At 50.2% G+C, this 23,803-nt stretch overlaps 11 protein-coding genes across 11 annotated transcripts; 6 read left to right on the forward strand and 5 right to left on the reverse strand.

Moving 5' to 3' along the window:
* Positions 1-73: 73 nt before the first annotated feature.
* N7537_001702 (coronin) lies at positions 74-2,300 on the forward strand (the record flags this gene model as incomplete). The annotated part of the gene is made up of 9 exons (XM_056892760.1): positions 74-107; positions 157-185; positions 237-296; positions 365-507; positions 561-609; positions 660-763; positions 817-1,278; positions 1,332-2,058; positions 2,121-2,300. The coding sequence occupies 9 exons, from the start codon at positions 74-76 to the stop codon at positions 2,298-2,300; spliced, it is 1,788 nt and encodes a 595-aa protein (XP_056757755.1).
* An 824-nt stretch (positions 2,301-3,124) lies between these two features.
* On the reverse strand, positions 3,125-5,970 carry N7537_001703 (RING finger protein; the record flags this gene model as incomplete). Its single annotated transcript, XM_056892761.1, has 6 exons — positions 3,125-4,124; positions 4,179-4,956; positions 5,013-5,256; positions 5,314-5,708; positions 5,767-5,876; positions 5,930-5,970. 6 exons carry the CDS (start codon positions 5,968-5,970, stop codon positions 3,125-3,127), a joined length of 2,568 nt encoding a protein of 855 aa, XP_056757756.1.
* Positions 5,971-6,726: 756 nt separating this feature from the next.
* On the forward strand, positions 6,727-7,578 carry nctA (negative cofactor 2 transcription regulator complex subunit BUR6; the record flags this gene model as incomplete). The annotated part of the gene is made up of 2 exons (XM_056892762.1): positions 6,727-7,243; positions 7,322-7,578. The coding sequence occupies 2 exons, from the start codon at positions 6,727-6,729 to the stop codon at positions 7,576-7,578; spliced, it is 774 nt and encodes a 257-aa protein (XP_056757757.1).
* A 405-nt stretch (positions 7,579-7,983) lies between these two features.
* On the forward strand, positions 7,984-10,624 carry N7537_001705 (uncharacterized protein; the record flags this gene model as incomplete). The annotated part of the gene is made up of 5 exons (XM_056892763.1): positions 7,984-7,992; positions 8,039-8,146; positions 8,197-8,879; positions 8,930-9,154; positions 9,214-10,624. The coding sequence occupies 5 exons, from the start codon at positions 7,984-7,986 to the stop codon at positions 10,622-10,624; spliced, it is 2,436 nt and encodes an 811-aa protein (XP_056757758.1).
* Positions 10,625-10,990: 366 nt separating this feature from the next.
* N7537_001706 (putative MFS transporter) lies at positions 10,991-12,814 on the forward strand (the record flags this gene model as incomplete). Its single annotated transcript, XM_056892764.1, has 3 exons — positions 10,991-11,399; positions 11,451-11,697; positions 11,755-12,814. The coding sequence occupies 3 exons, from the start codon at positions 10,991-10,993 to the stop codon at positions 12,812-12,814; spliced, it is 1,716 nt and encodes a 571-aa protein (XP_056757759.1).
* Positions 12,815-13,201: 387 nt separating this feature from the next.
* Positions 13,202-14,311, forward strand: N7537_001707 (lysophosphatidic acid acyltransferase LOA1; the record flags this gene model as incomplete). The annotated part of the gene is made up of 3 exons (XM_056892765.1): positions 13,202-13,232; positions 13,291-13,528; positions 13,594-14,311. The coding sequence occupies 3 exons, from the start codon at positions 13,202-13,204 to the stop codon at positions 14,309-14,311; spliced, it is 987 nt and encodes a 328-aa protein (XP_056757760.1).
* A 677-nt stretch (positions 14,312-14,988) lies between these two features.
* N7537_001708 (FAD-binding oxidoreductase) lies at positions 14,989-16,578 on the forward strand (the record flags this gene model as incomplete). The annotated part of the gene is made up of 3 exons (XM_056892766.1): positions 14,989-15,191; positions 15,245-15,339; positions 15,407-16,578. The coding sequence occupies 3 exons, from the start codon at positions 14,989-14,991 to the stop codon at positions 16,576-16,578; spliced, it is 1,470 nt and encodes a 489-aa protein (XP_056757761.1).
* Positions 16,579-16,723: 145 nt separating this feature from the next.
* Positions 16,724-17,017, reverse strand: N7537_001709 (uncharacterized protein; the record flags this gene model as incomplete). The annotated part of the gene is made up of 1 exon (XM_056892767.1): positions 16,724-17,017. One exon carries the CDS (start codon positions 17,015-17,017, stop codon positions 16,724-16,726), a length of 294 nt encoding a protein of 97 aa, XP_056757762.1.
* A 437-nt stretch (positions 17,018-17,454) lies between these two features.
* Positions 17,455-18,888, reverse strand: N7537_001710 (lipase family protein; the record flags this gene model as incomplete). Its single annotated transcript, XM_056892768.1, has 3 exons — positions 17,455-18,442; positions 18,501-18,654; positions 18,708-18,888. The coding sequence occupies 3 exons, from the start codon at positions 18,886-18,888 to the stop codon at positions 17,455-17,457; spliced, it is 1,323 nt and encodes a 440-aa protein (XP_056757763.1).
* Positions 18,889-20,474: 1,586 nt separating this feature from the next.
* N7537_001711 (putative protein kinase) lies at positions 20,475-22,463 on the reverse strand (the record flags this gene model as incomplete). The annotated part of the gene is made up of 2 exons (XM_056892769.1): positions 20,475-21,022; positions 21,077-22,463. The coding sequence occupies 2 exons, from the start codon at positions 22,461-22,463 to the stop codon at positions 20,475-20,477; spliced, it is 1,935 nt and encodes a 644-aa protein (XP_056757764.1).
* Positions 22,464-23,204: 741 nt separating this feature from the next.
* Positions 23,205-23,578, reverse strand: N7537_001712 (uncharacterized protein; the record flags this gene model as incomplete). Its single annotated transcript, XM_056892770.1, has 3 exons — positions 23,205-23,231; positions 23,291-23,352; positions 23,422-23,578. 3 exons carry the CDS (start codon positions 23,576-23,578, stop codon positions 23,205-23,207), a joined length of 246 nt encoding a protein of 81 aa, XP_056757765.1.
* Between the last annotated feature and the right edge of the window lie 225 nt (positions 23,579-23,803).

Here is a 23,803-nt window from a genome sequence, read left to right on the forward strand (position 1 = left end):
TCTTTCACCTACTCCTTTTTCCTTGCTCTACTTTTTTGTTTGCTCAACATTTTCATTTGAATACTTGGTAATCATGTCCGGGCGTTTTGTTCGTTCCTCCAAATATCGTGAGTTACGTCTATAAACCAAAATGCGCCTCCCCGCTGACCGTTACAGGCCACGTCTTCGGGCGATCGACGAGAAAGGTAAAGGCTACCTCCTATTACCCCCCCGATCTCCTATTCTGACTTTCGCAGGATCAATGTTACGATAACCTTCGAGTCTCCCGAAACGCCTGGGATACAAACCTTCTCAAGGTGTGTGTTTTGCCTTCCGCGTCACCCCTGATGTTTCACTGGCGAACCCGGTCTTACGGTGCATCTAGGTCAACCCGAAACACATTGCGGTCAATTGGGAAGCAGGTGGTGGCGGCGCTTTTGCGATTATCCCTCTTGAGGAACGGGGCAAGCTCCCTGAGCGCATCCCATTGTGCCGAGGCCACACTGCTGTCGTTTTGGACACCGACTGGTAAGGAATTCGAACGTACAACGCCCGCGCCGCAACCAACTGAAACCCTGCAGGAACCCTTTCAACGACGACCTGATTGCCTCTGGATCCGATGACGGCAAGGTATAGTGCGACTAACAACAGCTATCAGCATTGCGACTGACTGGTTCCAGGTTTTCCTCTGGCGGGTTCCAGAGAACTTCACCGTTCGACCTGAGGCCGACGCCGACGACATCCAGGATCTCGCGCCTATTGGCAAATTGAGTGGCCATCCTAAGTACGAATCTTTGACCAAATCTGTTATCGCCTCATGCTTACCCCTCCCCGCAGGAAGATTGGCCACGTGCTCTTCAACCCCGCGGCAGAAAACGTGCTGGCCACGGCTTCGGGCGACTATACCGTGAAGATCTGGGATATTGAAGCCGGTGCACCGAAGCTCACGCTGAACATTGGCGATATTGTGCAGTCGCAGTCGTGGAGTGCCAACGGCTCCTTGTTGGTCACCACCTCGCGTGACAAGAAGCTCCGCATCTGGGATGTGCGACAGGAACGTCCAGCTCACGAGACCAATGGCCACACCGGTGCCAAGAACAGCCGAGCTGTGTGGCTGGGAGAGCGTGATCGCATTGCGACTACCGGTTTCTCCAAGATGAGCGACCGCCAGCTGGCGCTCTGGGATATCCGTGCCGTGCGGGAACCCATCAACGGTTTCAAGACCTTGGACTCCATTTCTGGCGTGTGCATGCCTTTCTGGGATGATGGAACTAACATGCTATACTTGGCTGGACGAGGGTGAGTGTCCATGATTGAACCCTTGGATCTTCTCAATTTCTGATAACCAATAGTGACGGAAATATCCGATACTTCGAGCTTGAGAACGACAAGTTCGAGTTCCTCTCCGAGCATAAATCTGCCGACCCCCAGCGAGGAGTTGCCTTCATGCCCAAGCGTGGCGTGAACATGCATGACAACGAAGTCGCTCGCGCCTACAAGACTGTCAACGATCAATACATCGAGCCTGTCTCATTCATCGTCCCCCGCCGATCCGAGACCTTCCAGGACGACATCTACCCACCCACGGTTGGAGTGACCGCCGCCATGTCTTCGTCCGAATGGCTGGGTGGCAAGGAGGCACTTCCTCCCAAGATCTCTATGGCCAGCCTATTCGATGGCGAGGGTATCAAGGAGGTGTCAGGAGTGGAGGAAAAGCCTACTGGCTCCATTGATTCCCCTCCGCCCACGGCCGCCGAGACTCCCAAGGCTCCTGAACCTGCTTCCCCTAAAGCCGCCCCCGAGCCCGTCTCTCAACCTACTCCCGCTGCGCGCCCCGCCCCGTCTATGAAGGAACAAGGTGCTTCAATGGCCGCCATGGTGAACAAGTTTGCCGATGGTGAAGAGGAGGCTACTGTCTCAGACGATGACGACTCGAGTTTCGAGGAAGTTCCCAAGCCGGTTGAGCGTCCCACTCGCCCTGCCGCTGCCGAGTCTGCTTCGCCCCGTGTCAGCAGCCCGTTGAGGCCCAAGGAAGTTGAGACAAAGCAAGCTGAGACAAAGCCTCAACCCACCTTGGTTGTAAGTTTCCCATTCCTTATTCACATTTGTCAGTTTATATCAGCTGCTAATTATCCTCCTAGTCCTCTACTGTCCCATCACCCGCTAACGAGACCCCTTCACCCACTACTTCCATCCCCAAGAACGACATCGAAGAGATTAAGAACCTGATTGCCGAACAGACAAAGACGATTGCAACTCAGGCACAGCAAATGCAAACACTGACTGCTGAGATTGAGGCATTGAAGAGCAAGCTGAACTAAATAATTTGGTCTAATTTCGGTCTCTGGGAGACTGCTTGGTCAAATATTATCTAGGTACTTTCATTGTTGGGAGGTTATGCTCCGGATTGGAATCATACGGTGTTTGACGTATATGAGGCGGTGCAGTGTGTGGATAAGTTTTTTTTTTTTTTTTTTTTTGTTTCTTTTTAGCGGAATTGTCAATACATTTGCCCATTGAAATCAAAATATGGATATTATGGTCATTGGATGGCGAGAGTAGCTAATGCTGAGTGCTCGTCCATGGCGATGTATAGGACCATCCCATCATGGGTTTTGTAGACTCAATTCCAGAGTAAGCTTAGGCTCAAGTTTGGATTTTATCCATTCATGGTCCCTTATACTACCGTCCTCGCCCCTCAATAGTAGCCTTTAGAGCTAGGCTCGGGGTTAATAACAGTAAGATAATAGTATAAAGGTTGATAATCTGTTCCTACATAATTTAAAATACTCTTTCTTAGTCGTACTCGGTTCTATTCAAACTGGTAATTGGGATTAAGCAATCTATAACGCCGCGATAGACAGTAGTGATAGACCATTGGCAAGGAGAATTTCATTTTCTTTTTTGAAGAAACTATCGCAGCAAGACAGAGATAAGAATGGAGGATTCAGTTTCATCATTTGGAGGTCCATTGTCTCTATCCATAAGAAGCCATTTCAAATAGCCTACACAAATCCCATATCTACTGTTGAGCAGGCTCACATCCTAGCTCAAGGAAAATAACAACATGCAAGAAAAGTGAAAGAGAAACACTTGACGCCATGTCCCATGATTTTGTACGGAAGGGAAGAATCAAACTCCAAGCTCAGAGTTCATCTTCATACTTGTAGTTGATGCGACGGCCTGCCACCACACGGTCCTGCCGGCTATCACGGCGGCGGCCAGACTTGGCTTTTTCGCGGTGCTGCTGTTCACGCTCGAGGCGCTCCTTATTGCGTGCTTCGCGCTCAAGAGTGTAAGGGTCTTTATCGGGCTCGGCCCTTTTGGTTGAGGCTCCGTTCGTGTCCCGACTACGGTCCTCATCGCCACGTTTCACACGACGGGCTTGGGGATGGTCACCGCCGGTGGCGGACGGGGATCGATCGCGGCGAGAGCGCTTGCGATCACGATCACGATCACGCTCACGCTCCCTTGGTCGGTCGCGGTCGCGCTCTGAAGTCCTGTCTTTATCGCGGTCAGCATCACGGCGACGTTCGCGATCGGAATCACGGTCTCTGCCACGACGGTCGCGGTCTCGATCACGATCTCGGCGGCGAAGATCTCGGTCTTGTTCTCGTGATCTGTCGTCTTCGCGGCGGCTGCCCCTGTCCTTGGTGGAGCGGTAGGTGCTGCTGATTCGGCTTGCTAGATCGCGTGATTCTGGGGCTTCGGAGGATGCTTTGGTCCTGCCATTTGATCCGTCTTTCTCTGCGATCTTTTCTAGGCGACCAGAGGAACGGACCTCGCCGTTTCGACTTGAGCTGCGGCTGCGGCTGCGGTGACGACGGGAGCGTTGTGAGCGATGGCTGGTTCTTCGATCTCGCTCCCGATCACTGTCGTGATGCCGGCGTCGCGAGGATCGACGAGAGGACGTGCGGGATGGAGAGCGAGAGTGACGAGCGCTGGATTGTAGCTCATCAACCCGATCTAGGCGTTTAGTTTCTGTTCCACGTCGACTGTCACGGTCATCTTCAGTACCATGAATAGATGGTGAACGGGGGCGAGAAGCTGGATTCTGTGATGGAGATGGAGATGGAGATCGAGATTGCGCACGTTGGGACGGGGCGTTGGATGTAGCCATTGTGCGATTGTCCTCAGTGGGTTCACTACTGGCAATTAGAATTTATATTGAAGACAAAGACAAAAGAGGAAGGTCTCACCAAGAAATACTGGCTCGGCCCTGAATCTGGAAGCCACGCTGTCGTAGTACACTGGTGTTTGGTAGCCCCTGTCGCATGGCGCGAGGAGCAGCTGGAGCGCCTTCGACGCCTGGCCCGCGCTCTTGTCCATACCTGCCATACCTGTATTGGCCATACCCATTACTCATATGACCGTATCCAGGGCCAGTTGGTACAGGATTATCAAGGCTGTCAATGGTGGGGATTCCTTGGGGTTGGTCTGTGGCCCCTGTTGGGATATCATCTGGATTACCCGACACATCCGGTCCAGTTTCACCTGATTCTGAAATCTCATTTGTTTGGATATTACCTTGAGCATCCATTGGAGTACCGTTAGGACCATTAGCCATATTTGGGTTCTGGTTGGGATAGCCTGAGTTAGCACCCTGACGGTAATGACCTTGCATGGGTCCAAAGCCACCTCGACCGGAGCCAAACTGGCCACGGCCGCGACCTCGGTATCCACCACGACCATAACCGCCGTAGTAACCGGACTGATAGTCTGAATGAGAAGGGTAAGCAGACATATTAGACCCGCCAAATGCTCCTCCATAAGGAGGACCCGTGCCATTTGCGAAAGCATTTGGATTGAATTTATTTTGGCCACCTTGCCACATATTGTTGTTCTGTTGGGATGCGTCCCATCCTAACGACCCATACATGCCCCCGTTGTAGTTCATCCCAGTGTTCATGCCCATGCCAGTCATGTTCATCCCGTACATCCCCTGATTTGCCATCGGGTCCATCCCCATGGGCATGCCTGTGGAAAGAGATTAGCGAGATCGAAATGACAAAGTCTGGTAATATTGAACTTACCCATCGTGTTCGGGTAGTTGAACATGCCAGCCATGAAGGGGTTCATGCCGTTTCCGTTCCAGCCCATCGCGGGGAAGTTTCCGGCCATGTTTGGGGCCATCGAGTTGGTAGCGGATCCTTCAGTAACCTCATCGGGAGGGGGAGCAGGTTCTCCATTTAGAAGGGTTTCGTTGACTGCGGCAACTTCAGTCGTGGACTCAAGGGCCGCTTCGGTGCCGTTGAGTTGATCACCAGTTGCCTCGGGCTATACATATAGGGTCAGTTTAGAAAAGTAGAGTGTAGGATAGCAGTGGGAAATTACCTGAGCTGGCTGATCGGCCGAATCTGGGGCACTTGGCTCTGGAATGCTCTCGCCAACTGTGTCTGGGGCCGGAGTGTCTAGTCCCGGCTCTTGAGGCTTTGACTCAGTAGCCTCCGTAGGATGCGGAGAGAGAGGTGCCTTGGTCTCCACGGCTGTTACTAGCTCAGCCCCATTTTGATCAGGAGCTGCATCCTGGACAGGTATTTTTGTATCCGCAGGCGTGCTATTGGATGGTGTTGGAGGGGCTGCAGATTGGCGGTCCTTTTCCCGCTTTTTCTCTTCAGTGCGCAGAAAAGCCTTGAGAGTGGTCCGCAGAGCCTTGTTTGGTTTGCAGAGATCAGGAGAGACGGGGGTATGTGTGCAGACAGGACATGTGTCGGAAAGGGAAGCTTGGCCTAGAACAGAGATCAGATTAGCAACCATTTGCGACAGGTACGAAACATTCCAACATACAGGTCTCACAGATGGATTGGTCACAACAGGGGAGACGAAATGCGTTCACTGCCAGCTTATTGCAGATGGCACATCGTAGCTTGAATGGGATCTCATCTTGGGCCAGAGTACTGCAGAATCATTAGCATCGCGAATTTTTGATCGGCATGCCAGAACTCCATACCTGGCAATGTCCATGAGACCGGGCACATCCGCCACCGCCATGGCTGGAGATGGCTGGAGATATTAAATGACCCTGACTAGACAGAGAGCTTCAGTGACATGGCTTCAATGCCCGGTAAGAAGTGTAGAGGTTGATGCTTGAATTTGGTCGGAAAAACTATTTTGCCGAAGTTACATGTCAGAGCGAAGTAAGAGACGCCGGGAACTAAGAGATGACGTGGAGCACACAAACAAGGTGCATTGTAGACGTGATGAGACCCTCAGATTAGATCAAGTTATTTTTGGCGTTCATAGAAGAACAGCGATACTCTGATGGTTTCATCTGTTTCAACTCGACGTTTTTGGATATATCGTCATCGGGTATTCGGTAATTATTCTACGGGTGCCTTGAGGCCTAGAGGGGGCAAGAAAGGAGAGAGGGCACCTACGATATACGGATAATGCAGAGAGAAGACGGGGAGAGTACAAGGTTACTTGAACAAGGGGGGGCGGGGGGAGGGTCAAATAAAATTTAAAAATTTAAAAAAAACAAGAATTTGAAAAGGTGAAGAGTGAGATAACAAAGAGAAGAAGATGAAAAAGATGAAAAAAAGGCCAAAAATGTTTGATTTTCATTCAAAAAAACAGACCAAAACAGTCAAACCTGGTAAAAACATTACCAAAAAAACCACGACGGAATTTAAAAAGGACAGCGGCGCCCGAGTCGGTCGTTGGATTCTCCTCTCCAGGGAGCTTGGGCCACCTACTTTTCGCGATTCCACTATAATTTTTTTTAAATTTTTTTTTTCTTTTTGAAATATGACAGAGGACAATTACCGGCCTCGCTCTCCTGATCTATCACTTCCTCCTCCTCCTCAACAACACGTGCTTGCAAGTCCAATTACGTCTTACACGTCGCCTTTCCTCAACTCATACCAACCATACCAACTCCCAAATCCAAGTCGCGTGTCTCAGCAGTACGTTCCACCATATCAGCCAGACTCGGACATGGCCCGTCGTTCAAGCCGTCTTGCTCAGTCCGACCACGCACCCATCCCCGAACCTATGCCCGAAGCAATTCAACCCATGCCCGAGGAAATTCAACCCATGCCCGAAGCAATTCAACCCATGCCCGAAGTAATCCAACCAATCCCAGAGTCGATCGCAATGGCGCCAGTCCCCGCCGCTGCGTCGGAGATGGACGAAGAGATGCCGCCGGCACCTCCAAGTGCGGGGATTGAAGTCAAGACCAAGTTCCCCGTGGCGCGCATCAAGCGCATCATGCAGGCCGATGAGGATGTCGGCAAGGTTGCCCAAGTGACACCGATTGCTGTGTGTAAGTACACTCTATGCGCTTCCCTTCGCGCATATTCCTATGCTTTGCAAGAGATACTGACCAGACACTTCCTTATAGCCAAGGCTCTCGAACTCTTCATGATCTCTCTCGTCACTAAGGCGGCACAAGAAGCAAAGGATCGCAATTCGAAGCGCGTCACGGCTTCGCATCTCAAACAGGCCGTCGCCAAGGATGAAGTGCTTGACTTCTTGGCCGACATTATCGCTAAGGTCCCTGATCAACCCGCTAGCCGGAAACACGAAGACGACGGGAGCGATCAAAATGAGGGTCGCCGTAAGCGTGGCGGGCGACGACCCAAGGATGAGAGTGATTGAGGTTGACCCGTAAATGATTTGACGACGGCTAGATGGAATGGGTATTAGGCGCATAAATTTATGGAGGTTCTTTTTCTTTTAGGCGTTTAAATAGTGGGAGGCAGATCTGGGAGCGCATTTATCTGTGAATATCTTTTGGTTTTTTTTTGGGCTCGAATGACTCGACCCCAATATGCGCACGGTCTTTTCATTCAACGAAAAGGATCTGGACTGGCATCTTTCTTTGTTGGAACTCGAATGTGTATGACCGTAACTGTATGAATCTCGAACGTGCGTGTAGTATAAATAATCTTGGAAGTTGACGGTCCGTAGCTGTAAAGCGGCGATCAGCGCGATAAACACCGTCTCCACTCATCCTCGAACCCCCGTCACTTTCACCCTGTGAGATCATGCTGTACTCACAGAATGGACTTTGTACGTGCCTCTTTCTTCTTTATGAATGTCTACTGATGGAATATAGTGGTCTCGTCTTATCGGCGGCTCGCGCGCGCTATCCAACAAACCCTCCAAGGCCACCTCGCCCACGGAACGGCTGACTGCCTTTAAACGCGCCTGCAATGCCCTCCAGGTACCGATTACGTCCGTTTCCATGAGGCCACTAACTAACCTGATTGATAGCAAATATGGCGTTCCACAAATACTCCTTCTGGCGATCAATCTCTTGCGCACGCGCGGACATATGTTGAACGGCTCAATTCGATTCTGAGCGAGGAAGCCCGCGGGCCCGCACCGCACCCCTGTGTCGCCTATGCAGCATCTTCTCAGGTCTTTGTGACAGTAACCAAGCTTGCCCTCTCCTTCCACGATGAAGGAGTCGTCAGATCAGCCACGGTTTTCTTTGACACGCTGATCGATGCCGAGGTGGATGGGGTTGTGGACAACCGATTGTTCGCCCGCGCGATGGTGGATCTCGTCCGTCGTAGTGAGAAGACTTCGGATGAGATTGAGGGCCGACTTGTCGAATTGCTATTTGGTATTGCCAACAACATTCGTCTGCAGCCTGGTATCCTGCCTGCGTGGTTTGTGCCTCGAGTATCACCCGTCACCCAGGATAGCGATTCCCAAGCCCCAAGTGGGACGGAGTTTGCAGGGGCTACGCGGAAGGATGAGTTCCCTCTATTCTACCTACTAGTGGATTATGTTCACCACGAAGGGCGTGCTGGCGACTTTGCTCGAACGGGGTTGCTCTACCTCATTGAAACCGCATCGCGTTCTAAAAATCTAGAGAAGTGGCTGATTGAGAGTGACCTGGCTACGCTCATGGCCACTGGACTGGGTGCCCTGTACAGCCAGCTGGGACAGTAAGTATCGTTCTTTGATCGCTGTGAGACAGAATACTAATCGAACGAAGCTTATCGTTTGCTCCCACCACCGAGGACCATAATCTCCCTCACATTGTTGTTTTATCTGATCATGCCAAACATGAGACCGCTTTGCAGCCAACCCTAGACCAAACAATGGATGCATTCATGTCCTATCTGTTGTTTTGGCAGGATACAATCGACCACTGCAAATCAGCCGAAGTGAACGACACCTTACTAGACCATTTCCAGGTGCTGTTTCTAGAGCAACTTTTGTGAGTATACACTCGTTCCTCTTATCACTCTGGAATGTAGTCATCACTGACTCTTACAGGTACCCTTCGTTGTTAGAATCATCAGATGTAGCTGGTGGCTCGACAGCAGCGGTGCTGACCTACATGTGCCGCATCCTCGACTCGATCGATCAAGGCGAATTGGTCCACCGAATCTTACACTTCTTACTAGCATCTTCCCCTCAACCTGAGGAGCAAATGGACATGTCCGCAAGCCGACGGAAGTCCCTCAATGTGTTAGCTGCGTTGGCCTCCGAAGCGGCTCAACCGTCGCCGTCACTATTCAATCTTCGCGATTTGGCCCTAATGGGACTCCAGTCATCGAACTGCCAGACGGTATTGGCTACACTACGCCTTTTAAATACTGTTCTTCAAAGACACCATCTATTTGCACGGGCGCTGATACATACCATTCCTACCCAGCCTGCAAATCAGCGCCCCGTTGGCGCTTTGAATGCCGAGCTAGAGCAACTTTTGGTCATGGGAACGTCCCTCGTCGATGACCCTACACTGAATGAGTCATATGACAACTATGTTGCAGATGCGACATGTGTCCTTGAATCCCGCCTGTGTCTGCCCATCTCTTCGATGGATGAGGACGAGGAGACGCTACCCCTACCATTACAGCTCCAGCAAGATGATCCCATAGTGCAGGCCCTTTTCGGGTGCCTTGAATCTTTCTTTACCAACAGTGTCATCGTCAATCTAGCATTAACAGGTGTGTTCATGAGCCTGGCATCCTCACATCTCTTTTCATTGGATGGTTGGTTGTTAGTTGATCCCAACCAATATGAGGTCCCATCCTCCGAAGAAACTGCCGATGGATTTGAACACGTTCGTCGGGCCTACCAAGCACCAACTTGGCCTGCCACAGCGGCCCCTACATTGACATTAGCACTCCAACAACTTGTGAACCAGGTCCGACAATGGCAACGAGAACTCCCGGACTTCGATGTACTGGTCGCTGCCAGGCGAGAACTATTGCACCAGGACGATCGCCCACAGACGCCGGACCGATCACGAGAACCTTCAGAGCATCCAGCATCAAGAAATCGCTCGCGCCCGTCATACCCGGGTTCACCGGATGCCTCTACCCTAGCTTCCCGTGGCCGGTCTCCGTATCCCACCAATTCCCCCACTATGTTTTCTAGTCGGGATCGGGATGGATCCTCCGTTCCTCCAGACTCGCGCGGATCCTCGAACGCCCGAGCCGTGGCCGCTGAAGCTCTTCGCCAGCGCCTTTCCACGCCGTTTCCGCCTACACCTGCGGATCCACAGTCTCCATCTGCCGAGGAGGGAGCCTCAGGATCAGAAGATACTAAGGATGCTCCAGTTGCCACTCTTGGTCATGTACTGACGAATGTGGTGATTCTTTACGAATTCCTCCTAGAGCTGTCGGCGGTAGTACAAGTTCGGGGAAGCTTGTTTGAAGAAGCAGGATATGATAATTGAGAAAGGGGGGGTTTGCATATAAGGGGTATACCTAGGTATCAGTATATTGCACTTTATTTTATTCCTGAATAATCTATCATAAACATACTAAGGCTTTGATATGCAAAGTAATGAATAAGAATAGTATAAGTGGACACACTAGTTGGCCACTAAGCCCCTGAACAAACTACCAGTCGCCAAGACATCGTGCCAGATTGCCTTGCGACGATTGGCAACTTGTCCTCCAGACACGTAAGACAGCATTTCTCACACTCTTTTCTAACTCAATTCTGACAATGATCTGATACCGACCCTCATTTATACCTTTCAATCCGACCACGTACCTTCTTTTATATATACCCTCACTTGACGGTATGACTGGCCAAGATGGCCCCCATACGTCATGAGTCCCTCGACCGCGAGGACCGCGAGGATGTCCCGTTCCTCGACTCCCCAAATCCGAGCAACCCCGGCCCAGCCCACCGTCATGTTCATAGCAAGCCCAGTATAGGAAGCCGTCCAGTAAATGCCAATGCCTCCGCTAGCGCCATTAGCTTTCGCCTTAAGGCGACCCTATTCGCCATGGTCCTCGCAGTTGAAATCGGCTTCGCTTTCCTCGAGGGTCCCATGGTCCGGATCATGGAGTCGATCGCTTGTCGCCAGTATTTCCTAGGTGTGGACCCGACGAAGATCGGTGCGGATGGACAAGTGCCAGAGGCTATGTGTAAGATCGGCGAGGTGCAGGCTGAACTGGCGGCTGTGAAGGGGTACCATATGTTCTTTGATGGATCACTGAGTAAGTTGGTTTGAATGTCCAGGAATAGACCATTATCTAATCGTCTTACAGGCGCTCTTTTGGCGATTCCTTATGGTCTGCTGGCAGACCGTCGTGGCCGCAAATCTACCCTCGCTTTGTCCCTTCCCGGGTTTGGGTTGAATTCCATACTTACAATTGCTATATTGTGGTTCTCGGATATCTTTCCCCTGCGTGCGCTTTGGTTTACTGCCTTGACGTGGGTGTTTGGTGGTGGTCCAGTCGTGTCGTTCGCGATTATCTGGACTATGATGGCCGATGTAACCACCGAGGCCGAGAGGTATGTTACTCCTCCAATTTGGACATGAGCTTTATAAATGCTAATCGAGTGGCACAGAGCGGGTATCTTCTTTCAATTTGCCATCGTCTCGATGGGCGCCGATTTCGCTTCAAGCGCTCTTAGTTCTTATCTGATGACCTTGAATCCCTGGATACCATTGGTTACTGGATTCGCAATTGTAATGGCTGGCATGATGCTCATTTTGGTGCTACCGGAAACGAAACATGCACTGCCACCCCGGAAAGCTGAACCAACTCATGTTGAGATGTCAGATCTAACAGATGACCCCGAACGAAAGATTTCTTTACATAATCTCAATGAACCCGAACCATATCGTCCAGTACCCGACATGAATGGTGATCATGAGAACGAACCACCGTCTTGGGGCATCCAATCATACTCCCATCAATCTATCCTGGCAAAGTTTCGCGCAAACTACCGCTTTTACCTTAAACCCTACCGGTTCATCCTCAACCGAAAACCAGTCCTTCTCCTTCTCACTGCATTCCTGGTTTACCGCCTGAGCCGAGGCTCGTCCTGGTTTTTGACTCAATATATATCGACACGTTATTCATGGACACTGGCACAAGCAAACTTCCTGGTATCTGCTCGTCCGACCGTATCAATTCCGCTGTTCCTCTTCGGCCTACCTTTGCTCAAAAGCCGAGTCCTGAACCCTCGTCTTTCATCGACGGAAAAAGACCTTTGGCTCGCGCGCCGCAGTATATTCTGTCTTACTGTTGGAACCCTCGGAATCGGCCTCTCCCCAACGATTGCGACCCTGATCCCCAGCATGATCATCCAGACATCAGGATCGGGCTTTGTTTTCCTTTGTCGTTCTATCATTACCACTTTGGTTGAACGTGATGAGACAGCTCGCTTGTTTACTGCGATTGAGATCATCCAGTCATTGGGAAATGTGGTTGCGAGTTTATCCATCACCACCGTCTTCCAGATTGGATTGCGTCTCGGTGGGTTCTGGATTGGTCTCGCGTGGATGATGACCAGTACGCTCTTCTGTTTAGTCGGAGTAGCCATCTGGTCTTTTAATCTGCCTCCAAGTCCTCCGACACCGGACTTTGTTGTGGAGGATTCTGACGGGGATGACAGGGCGTGATCCTCTAGATCTTGTATACTACTCTTAGCCTCCCTGCGCATTTAGGGCGTTTCTTTTTTTTCGTATCTCTTTTATCTCTTATATTATATATAACTATGTTTTCAAATGTTCAGACACAGAACTTAATATCCGAAGGTCCATCGATATGTGCTTTTATACCCCTGGAAAATACGCCTGGGTGCCTCAGGCATATATCACGTGGCAGCTCTTTTCGCATGTGAAGAGCACCAGCTTGTCAACCCAATTTCACTGTCAGAATTAGCCCCGAGTTCGAGTCGCAACTTATGCTGCCAAGACATTTCCAAATAAACACTTCCTTAGCGCATGGCTTCTTGAACATTGAGCCCGTACCCCTGCTCATTCTACCTAAAGCTATCAGAACACGAGATGGAGAGATACTCTCAGTTCCGGGACCGAGGTGAATTTCCGCTCTGATGACCAGCCCCTCCAGATACACTTATACTGACATGTCCCAGGATCGGGCATTGCGCCCTTCCTCCCAATCCCTGTTGAACCACTCGGCCTCCAAGCTCCCCTTCGTATTTTCCTCTTCTGCTTCCGCCTCCCGCTCTTCATCTTCGTCACTCTTAGCTATTTTTTGATCTTACAATGGTTTCCTATCGGATCGCTGGGTAAAAAAGCTGCTCTATGGTGCATCCTTGGAGTTCCCAGCATCTGGTGGGTTGATCTCCAAGTGGACGGAGTGCGGAAAGGGTTCGTACTGTACTGTTGAAACTATAGCCTGTTCCGCTGATAACTAACAATCAATTCCGACACAGGTCTTTGAAGCAGCAGCAAGCGCGTCTACCACAGCCCGGCTCGGTCATCGCCTCATCCTTCACATCGCCCATTGATGCCGTCTACCTGGCAGCTATCTTCGACCCGATCTTCACAGCGTCCTACCCCAACACTCGCCAAGTCGAGCGCATCTCTCTGCTCCAGGCCATTCTACGAGCCTTCGCTTCCCCCGCTACGCAGCCGGCCCCGGGTGCCCAGATGGTGGATGTCTCGACCTTGGTCGAGCAGTACCCCAGCAGGCCGATTGTATTGTTCCCAGAGTGTACTACCACCAACGGTCGCGGCATCTTGACTCTGAGCAACTCCCTTCTCAGCGTGCCCCCTAAGACCAAGATCTTCCCCGTCAGTCTGCGCTATACGCCTATGGATATCGTGACCCCGCTCCCCGGGAGTTATATGAGCTTGCTGTGGACGCTGCTTAGCAAACCGACCCACTGTATCAGAGTGCGCATCGCGGAGTGTATCACAAATAGCCAAAATGCCACTGATTCAACTCGCAAGTCGACCTATAATACGAATTACCTCGACACACTGGACCAAAACGGGCAAGAAGAACAACTCTCGCGCGGCGAGAAGGCGCTGCTGGATAATGTGGGAGAGTCGTTGGCTCGTCTAGGTCGGGTCAAGCGGGTTGGCTTGGGGGTGAAAGACAAGCAGGAGTTTTCCAGAGCGTGGAGTCAGAGTCGTCGGACATGGTGATCTCAATAAATAGTATTTCTTTCGGTATAATTTTAGATTTTCAACCCAAACACATCGTGTGGAATCAGGCTATTCCCGCCAATATTGCTGGTACATTACGCGGCTTGCGTATCCAGTTTGCAAGTCGAATCTGGTTTGCTGGGCACAAGATTAATGGTAAAGGATGGATCTCCCTTGGCGAGTATTAATATCTGGCTCGGGGCTTAGGATTGGTTTCTATCCAGGTATGAAGTTGTATAGGGTAGGGAGACTTATTGTATATATATAATGCCTTCATTGAGCCCATGATATACACGCCGAGGCTGTTGCCGATACAGATCTGACTAAACCCCTTGTATATTTGCTTGGACTTGGGGCAGCTCTTGGTTTTTAATTAGACCAACGAGTCACGAATATTATGTACTCTCTCCCACTGGACTTTTGTTTGCAGATGTGTCAAGCCTCAAAGCATCCCAAATATCACCCGCTCAGTTCATGAGAGCAAACGAAATTACTTCGAAACTTGAGACTAATCAGGTATCTGACATGATCTTCTGGATTGAAGCACGAATTCTGTTTGGGCTACGTGACGTGGTCCCCTGGTTTATATCTCTTCCTCTCAGGTCCTTCCTCTCTTCTTTTCCTGATTACCTTCCAATCCAAGACTTGGCCGAAGGCACACTTTGCAGAGACTGACCATGCTTCTACAGCTGCTTGTTTTAACAGTGGGAGCCACATCGGTGGCTCTTGCTGGCCCCAGTGAGGCATTGAGGTCATGCTTCAAAAATGCCCTGACAGACCAGGGGAGTTTTGCCTTGGCCGGTGATCTGTTCTATGACCACATTGTGAATCGCTACAACCTGAACATTCCCATTACTCCAGCAGCAGTGGCCTTTCCCACGTGAGTATCGCTAAAGAGAATAATTCATTATGTCCCTTACTCATAGACCACAGTTCTTCTCAGCAAGTGGCTGCTATTGTTCAGTGTGCCGCAGAGAATGGATATCCAGTCCAGGCCAAAAGTGGCGGGCACAGCTATGGCAATTACGGTGAGATCCTAAAGCTAACCTGGCCCAAATGAATTTGACATGAAGACTAACATCAGATATGTGACAGGCCTTGGAGGAACAGACGGTGCCGTTGCGATTGACTTGAAGCATCTCCAACAATTCTCCATGGACAATACATCCTGGCAAGCGACAATTGGGGCGGGAAGTTTGCTAAGTGATGTGACACAGCGGCTGTACCACGCCGGAGGACGGGCAATGTCTCACGGAATTTGCCCTCAAGTCGGTTCAGGGGGACATTTCACAATTGGTGGTCTTGGTCCGACTTCGCGTCAATTTGGTGCCGCACTTGACCATGTACTAGAGGTTGAGGTGGTTCTTGCAAACGCGAGCATCGTCAGAGCCTCGGATACGGAAAATCAGGATCTTCTTTGGGCTATCAAAGGTGCTGCCTCCGGCTACGGTATCGTCACGGAGTTCAAGGTCCGAACTGAGCCTGAGCCTGGTACTGCGGTGCAGTACGCATATAGCATGGAGTTGGGCGACCTAAAACAGCAGGCAGCCCTTTTTAAAAGCTGGCAGGCCTTCGTATCAGATCCTAACTTAACGCGAAAGATGGCGTCTACCCTCACTGTGCTGGAGAAAAGTATGGCAATCAGCGGTACCTTCTTCGGCACCAAGGAAGAGTATGATAAGTTGAACCTTGGCAGCAAGTTCCCCGGTGCAAATGGCAGTGCATTGGTTTTTGATAACTGGCTAGGTCTTGTCGCCCACTGGGCCCAGGATGTTATTTTGGGATTGGCAGCTGGAATCCCAACAAACTTTTACGCAAAGTCTACATCTTGGACGCCCCAGACCCTGATGACAGCGGAGACCATCGACAAAATGTTCGACTACATTGATACCGTCGACAAGGGTACTTTGGGCTGGTTCCTGTTGTTCGATTTCCAGGGAGGTTACACCAATGACATCCCAACTAATGCTACATCTTATGCCCACCGTGACGTCCTCATCTGGTTACAGTCCTACACAATCAATTTATTAGGACACATCTCCCAGGCCCAGATCAACTTCCTCAATGGATTTAATAAGATCGTCACCAGTGATGCGCTTCCCTACACTGCCTATCCGGGTTACGTTGATCCTCTTATGCCCAACGCTGCCGAGGCATACTGGGGAACCAATCTCCCTAGACTGCAGCAGATCAAAGAGCAAATTGATCCGAACAATGTGTTTCGGAATCCACAGAGCCCATCTCCTGCAAAGAAGGTGTCTTTGTGACAAACCATCGGGTCTTCTACACTCAGCACTACCTTGAGCAGTCATATCCCATTTTGTAGAATCGTTTAGAAACATAGTAATCGAAGTTTGACTTAATCAAAAAGACAACACCTTGCCTTTTAATTTCTCGCATTCTGTATCTCTATTAATTCTCACCTTTCTGCTTCGCCGCCCACTCTTCACTCTGACGAGACGTCCATTCCCAACGAAGCGCCCACATCTCTCGATTCAACTTCTCAGAGCACCCTGAGCACATTCCAGCCTTTTGATGAAGCCGGTCTTCGGGAATTCCAATGATGCCGACATTGAGGGCTCGTAGAACACGTCCTGTACATCGTTCTCGTTGGGAAAATGGCATGCCGAACTCTTCACAACGTTCAATTCGTCCGAAATGAATGCAGTTGCACATTGTCCACATGTCATAGGTTTGTACGCACATTTTCGAGAGTCCTATTTATAGCTTAAGTCAAAAGAAGCAACACAGGTACTGTATAATATATTTGAGGTTTCTGTTGCTTCGGTTTTGAGGTCGGCCTGCGATCATAGGGATATATATTTAGGAGCTAAGTGGATTGTTATATATTTGTAGAGGTAGAGACTACGACTATTCATTGATCTTTGAAGATCTTGGTCTTTAGTCCTTTTCTTTGTTTCTTTAATGTGTCGCTTTGAGTTGGTCTCTATTATTACCGAGACACCAGATCAACAAAGGCATATATAGAACATTGCCTCAAAGGATATCAATTGCCAATGATACAGCGAGCGAACATATCTTCTGCGAACGTCAAAACAGTAAATGGGTATTGGGTATCTTAATAGCTCGCTAATAGACACAAAACATCCGAACACTAAGCCCTAATACATATCATGACACTATCACGATCGTTTACTCAAGGCACCTCTAGCCAAGGCATCAATACGACGGGAATACAAGTCCATGAAATGCATAACAGGGTCACCAAAGACCACACCTCGAAGCTCGGTATCTGTAATCCCATAGGCATCCACATTTTCCCTTGGTGGCAGTGCAGGGGGTCCACTAGGCACCGGCGGCGCTACAAACACAGGGCGGCTATTCGGTTGATCTCGCGGACGAAGAAGAACAAGCCGACCGGCGAGTGATAGATCAGACGTGGGAATTCTCCAGTAAATAGGAGCAGATTTCTTCTTCTTGTCGTACAAGGCTAGTAGTGACCCCGGAGCGGGTGAAACATACAGATCTAGCAACGAGAGAAAATAGTTCTTGTCGGCACGGGAAACCGGGTCACCCTCATTGATAAAAGCGAAGAACATAGACTTTGATCCTCGAGCAGTAGGAGAGGGCTGTAACGGACGCAGAGATAGAGGCGGAGCACCGAACGTGACACAGTGGATGTGCTTAAAGCAGCCGCGGAGATGAGTGAGTTCGGATTGCACGACTGGTGACTCGGATAGGAGATGTAGATATAGTAAGCTGGCGACGGCACCGCCTGCGGAATGACCAGTGAAGACTAGCGAGTAGGACATGCGTGTGGGATCTTCTTCGAGAAGATTACGTAGCCGGGCTGCAACGGGGGTGACCATTTTTCGGGCCACCGATAAGAACCCCGAGTGACAGAAATTGGATGGGTCGTCTAGAAAGCCCGTGGGAGAGGTTGGTGCTGCCCGGACGTTTACGGCCCAGTCCAGGAAACTCTGTGTACCACGGATGGCGAAGACAATCGTGTTCATGTCGTCGATTGGTAGTGACTTGACCACCATGGCTTTGGTACCATGTAGCCAGTCTGAGTCGACGTATGAATGCCGTTCGCGGCCTGAAGGTTTGTCGTAGACGCGGCGTGAGTACTTGGCTGCGAGTTGGAGTAGGGGATATGTTGGAGGATAGCTTAATAGGAGATTAGCAAGTTGGGTCAAATAGTACCTGGGGTGTTGAAGTGTCTTACAATTTCAGTGGTGGTAAATGCGGTGGTAATCGCGAATTGGCATATAGATACACCTTGGAGAAGTAATCCACAGATCCTGTCGGTTTCTTCCCTTTTCGCTGTGACCGACGATCTTTCTTCTCGTCTGACCGGGGAGGAATTGTACACGCAGCAACTATTGTCTCCAATGAGTATATTTTAATATACGATCGGAACTATGGCACTTACTCAGTTCATTTTCTCTCCCACAAAACGATCCCAGGTCGATCGAGGTGATGACTTGGTCTAATAACCGCGATGTGGCCTCCTTGACGTTCGCACCACCACCCAAACTTTGGTGGACCAAATGCTCGAGCTCAAGAATTGTGGCATTGGTTTTTTCGACTGTATGCGATACTAAGCTGGTCATTGATTGGTTCAGATTTGTACATGAGGCCCATTTTGAGGGTCTCGGTGGTTGAGAGTTCCATGGCGGACTGCTTAGAGCAGTTCCCGGGAGAGGATGGACTGGATGTGGTGCTGGCTGTGGTTGTAAATGAACCATGGACATCATATTTTGATTATATGGGACTGCGGCTGTATGAAACGTGTTGACTGAATACGCTGCCGCTGGCGACGCATACGGAGGTTGGACATAGTTCTGCGGTACCCCTATTGCGTTCTCACGCTGATTCGGACGTGGCGGTTTTGGCGGGGGTGTTGGAGATGACGGTCTCCTTGAGCGACTCGAACGCCCAAAGGCCATGGTGTATATCCCAACTCAGGTGGAATGCGTGGAGTGCCTAGATTCAACACGGTTATCCCATAGAATTTCAAGAGCCCCAATCCCTGCACATCCATGTAAGGCAGAAAAAAAAAGAGGCAATGATGCAGGAGTTATGCAGGTTCTTCACGCCAAATACGCTTAGCAACTCTCATCACACGGATTCTCCATCGACTTCGACTCTGCTGAGCTTCGATAGGCTGGAGTCCGAGTACGAGGCACAGCCCCATCCAGGGCGCGCCCCCCACAACAATAGCGATTGGTCGCATGTGAACGAAGCTTGGATTTCAGCTGAACTTGTATCATTTGGTTTCTTGACGTCATGAGATTTGGAGCTGTCAATAATACAAAGTACATACGTACCAAGACTAAATCTTGGCTACATAGGAAGAGAACAACATATAAAAAACAGTATTAAAAGAGAGATAAAAATGCACAGACCAATGAAATCCAGAACTATACAACCGTCTACCCTGAAACTGAGAAAGGACATTGGCTTGACTTGCATTGTTAGTGGTCTTGTTGGAGGGCATGTTGAGCCCATACGGTATCAAGTTGCCCAGCTGCCGGCCTGTTACTTAGCAGTCCCTTTGTCAGCGGCTGAGTCGCGAACCACACTTCCAGCTTGTTCATTGATCACCCAGATATGATACGTAACTCCGTCCGATTGCCATGGTTATTTTGTTATACGTATGAGCGTGCTTGACTGAGGAAAATACCTAAAACACCGATGGAAACAATGTTTTCCAGAAAGAGGGCCACGCAGCTCCCATGCCAGTCAAAATGATTATTGGAGGGGGTGACTAACTACATCTATCTTTTCAGCTCTCCCCCGTGTAACACGGATGCGGAGATCAAGGTGATAGTTGTTGGCTAATTCGGTCACGAGTCATGACACCGTGACGATCGCCAGTTGGGATGTCTGCAGCAGGGGACAGAAGGGAAATGTGTCTTGTATTTCGGTGTCTTACCTCATGGAGGTACATATGTAGTTGTATATAAAAAAGGGTATAAAAACCGGTCTAGCCATAAAAACATAACATTCAATCCACATAATGACCCATTTAGTCATCGTGTCTCGTGAATAATAAGAATCAATAAGAAAAGGAGGTAGAAGAAAAGGTATGTGAGTTAAGAAAGGGAAGAGAATGAAGGAACGTCAGACAGGTGAAAAAAAAAAGAAGAAAAAGAAGGACAATATATGGGACAACAAGGCACATCGGAGACCGGCTCTATGGCACTTCTTTGTCGCCTCGTTTGAGACCACCAGGCACCTCGATAGCATCGCGCACCCAATCAATAGCAGCAATCTCATCAAGGGTCTTGCGCTTCGTGTTGCGCTTGAGAAGACCTTCCACGCAGTCACGGGCCCCTTCAAGTCCTTTACCCTTCTCGGGATCCCATTCCTCCTCCTCGTCGGCATATCTATACCAAGCCCATTCACAACGTGCGATACGATGCGGAGTGCGGGCACGAAGTTTGGCAGGATCCCCTCGAGTGCCAGGCAGAACATCAAAGGGTAACCGATTCTCCATGATGGCATAGAGTAGAACACCAAGTGCCCAAGCGTCGGTGGCGCGGCCATCGTAAGCCTGGCCCATCAGGATCTCGGGGGCTGCGTAGTCTTCGCTGCCACATCGGGTCTGTAAGAGCGGGCTCTCGGGCGGTTCAGGGATGCGTCGAGACAGTCCAAGATCGCTGAGGGTGACCACGGCGCGGTCGTAGGTACGCCAGTCTTGCACGTCATCCATAATATGAGCAGGCATGGTAAGCAGAACATCTAGACATGGTCAGTAGAAGGTCTGCAGTATTTTGCCAAACAACGCTGGCTCACTTTCTAACTTGATGTCCCGGTGAACGATGTAATGAGCATGCAGATAACGCACAGCATCCACCAATTCGGCAAAAACACGTCGGATCAAACCCGCAGACATACGATGAGCTCCTGACGTTGCAAACTCGAACAAATCTCCACCAGGACAATAGTCCAAAACCAACAAAGCACGCTTTTCATCGCTTCCGAATGCTTTCAGTTGGACGAGGGACGGATGGTTGACCGACTTCAGAATTTCTACTTCGCGCTTGAGTGACACCTCCAGTCGGCCCTCATCTGCACCACCGGCGGGTCCATGCTCGATGATTTTGACAGCGACGAGCTTTTGGTTGTTGACAAAACCGTGGAATGGGCCAGCTCCATCCCCATCTGGTGACAAAGGCATGCCGGGGATTGGTTCCACACGTGCTGCCAGACTGACCTGACTGAACGTGCCCTGGCCCAATGCCCGGACTTTCTGGTAGATACGGGCCTGCTCTGTGCGGACCGACCGGACAGAATATATCTCCTGGGGCGTGGAGAGCGGGGCAGGGTGACGGATGACGGGTTCATTGTCACTATATCCACTGCCACTGCTGCGAGGCGGACTGGGAGGACGGATGGTCGGCAATGCGATACCTCGGTGGACAGCGAGATATTGCTCGCGATGAAGTCCATTGGACTTCGAATCTATGCTCGACGACGAGGCAATGCCAAGTCCGGTATTCCCCGGCACTGCAATTGGACGGGGAGGAACAGAGACGCGGCCGGGTGGCGCATAGTCACTCAGACTGCGGTTCCGAGAATGAGAATGCTTTGAGGACGAGTCGCGGCGACGCCAATTGCTCATGGATGACTCTTCCCCTTGGCCGTCAATCCCCGTGTATGGTTTGGCGCGCGTGCGGGGCATGACGGGTGGCCCAAGCATCTGTGACGAATCACTCAGGCGAAGGCTGGAACCGTTGCGCGACGCCATCGACGAAGAACGAGATAACGAGGGCAGATCGGCTTTTCGCCAAGGCGAGGCTCCCCCAATTGGCGACGGCAATGGAGTTATGTCACCCATCGCATTCAATTGAGGCGAGGACATGATGGATGCTGGGGATAAGGAACCCGCACTGTATATAGGTGGTGCGATGAGGGCACGGAGACTTGGGGTACGGCGTGGATAACTTCCAGACCAACTGGTTGAAGCATAAGTATCGAAGTCGCGCGAGTTGGACGGTCGAATGCTGGGTAGATCGGTGCGAATTTGGAGAGACGGTAGTGGCGACTCGGGATTAAGTATGGAAGGTACGAGCTCGTCTACCGAAAAACGGCTATCTGCATCCTCTTTCTTTGTATGTTCATTGTCGCTTGCATCTTGAAACATTGTTGACATGGTCGATAGACCGGACTCGTGTATCATTGGAATCGAAAAGGTGTTGGGGGGAAGAGGATGACTCGGCCGCAAACGGAAGGCCGGGAGCGTTGAGTTCCTCCGGGGGGTGTGGGGGGGGTCGGAGTCACAAGATTTAACGGCCAAAGATAAGACTTGGGAACCCCCCAACTAAGCCTCCAGGCCAAAATGGCCTTAGCGTGGGAAGACCCGTTAAGGGTCACACCTCTCTAGGTATAGCGGAAAGTTCAAACCCGCATAGATTATAAAGGGGGGAAAGAAGAAAAGGGGAGGAAATGAACGACGAGTAAATACAATTAGAAAGGAAGACAAAGCGCCATGGCTGGGTGATGCAGCGAAAAGAAGAAAAAAAAAACCAAAAAAGACAAAAAAACTAAGGAAACTAAAAAAATGACCCGAGCGAGATTAATCGGACACACTAGTCAGCTGACGATCCTAACATGGTTAGTCCCCCATGTGTTCCCCGCAGTGTTTACTTGAGTTTATACTGCAATTTTAATATACTTGACTGATTTGGAGATATTGGACGGATTAGAAGATGAGAGTTTATATTATCTCATATTCATGTCAACTATGAACTTGGAAATGTTTTGATTAATGTGACCTGATATTGGGATTTATCTTTTAATACCATGTTAATACTGTGATCCCCGAAGTTGTTTGCTCATGTAGTTCCAAATGGGGAAGGTGGTATGCCTATCATCTGCAGTTCTCTGTGGGCCGCAAGATTCAGGTATAAATGTTGTAGATTTATACCTCATAGTATATCTCGTCCAACTGAGGATCATACGCTTTCTACATTGTAACCTGTACACTCCATTCTCTTTCCTACATACCTCAATATTCAACCCTTGCTCCCGGGCCTCGGGAAAGTCTGGCGGCTGGGCCCAGAATCGCTCTACCTGCAGTCATGTAGGGGCCAAAAGCGTCCTGTGCGCCACTGATAATAACTAATTTTAGCTCTCACCGTCGCTCGAACCCAGACTCCGCCTTGGCATGGCTGACCATATGACGACACTCGGTTCGGGATCCTGTACGATGCACTCCGTACAGAGCACACTTTCAAGGTTGTCACCAAATTCCGACTCGTCAAATATGAACCGATAAGCCAGCTCATTCATCATTTTTGAGAGTTGATGTGGCCCCGATCCATCCCGTTATAACCCATTCTCCGGGTAAATCAGCCGCATACTGTCACTGGGCCCATCTTTGCGGCTGCTGCGGGAGAGGCGTCGAATGGCAAGGGGCATAATGTGCATATGTTCAATTAATTGGAGGGGCTGTATGGCCAGTTCCAAGGTTGGCGGGGTTATTTCTTTAGGGTATTGGAGTTGGAGATGTCACCCCTA

The sequence above is a fragment of the Penicillium hordei genome (assembly GCF_028827395.1).
Source record: "Penicillium hordei strain IBT 12815 chromosome Unknown utg000001l_segment0_segment0, whole genome shotgun sequence".
Classification (NCBI taxonomy): domain Eukaryota; kingdom Fungi; phylum Ascomycota; class Eurotiomycetes; order Eurotiales; family Aspergillaceae; genus Penicillium; species Penicillium hordei.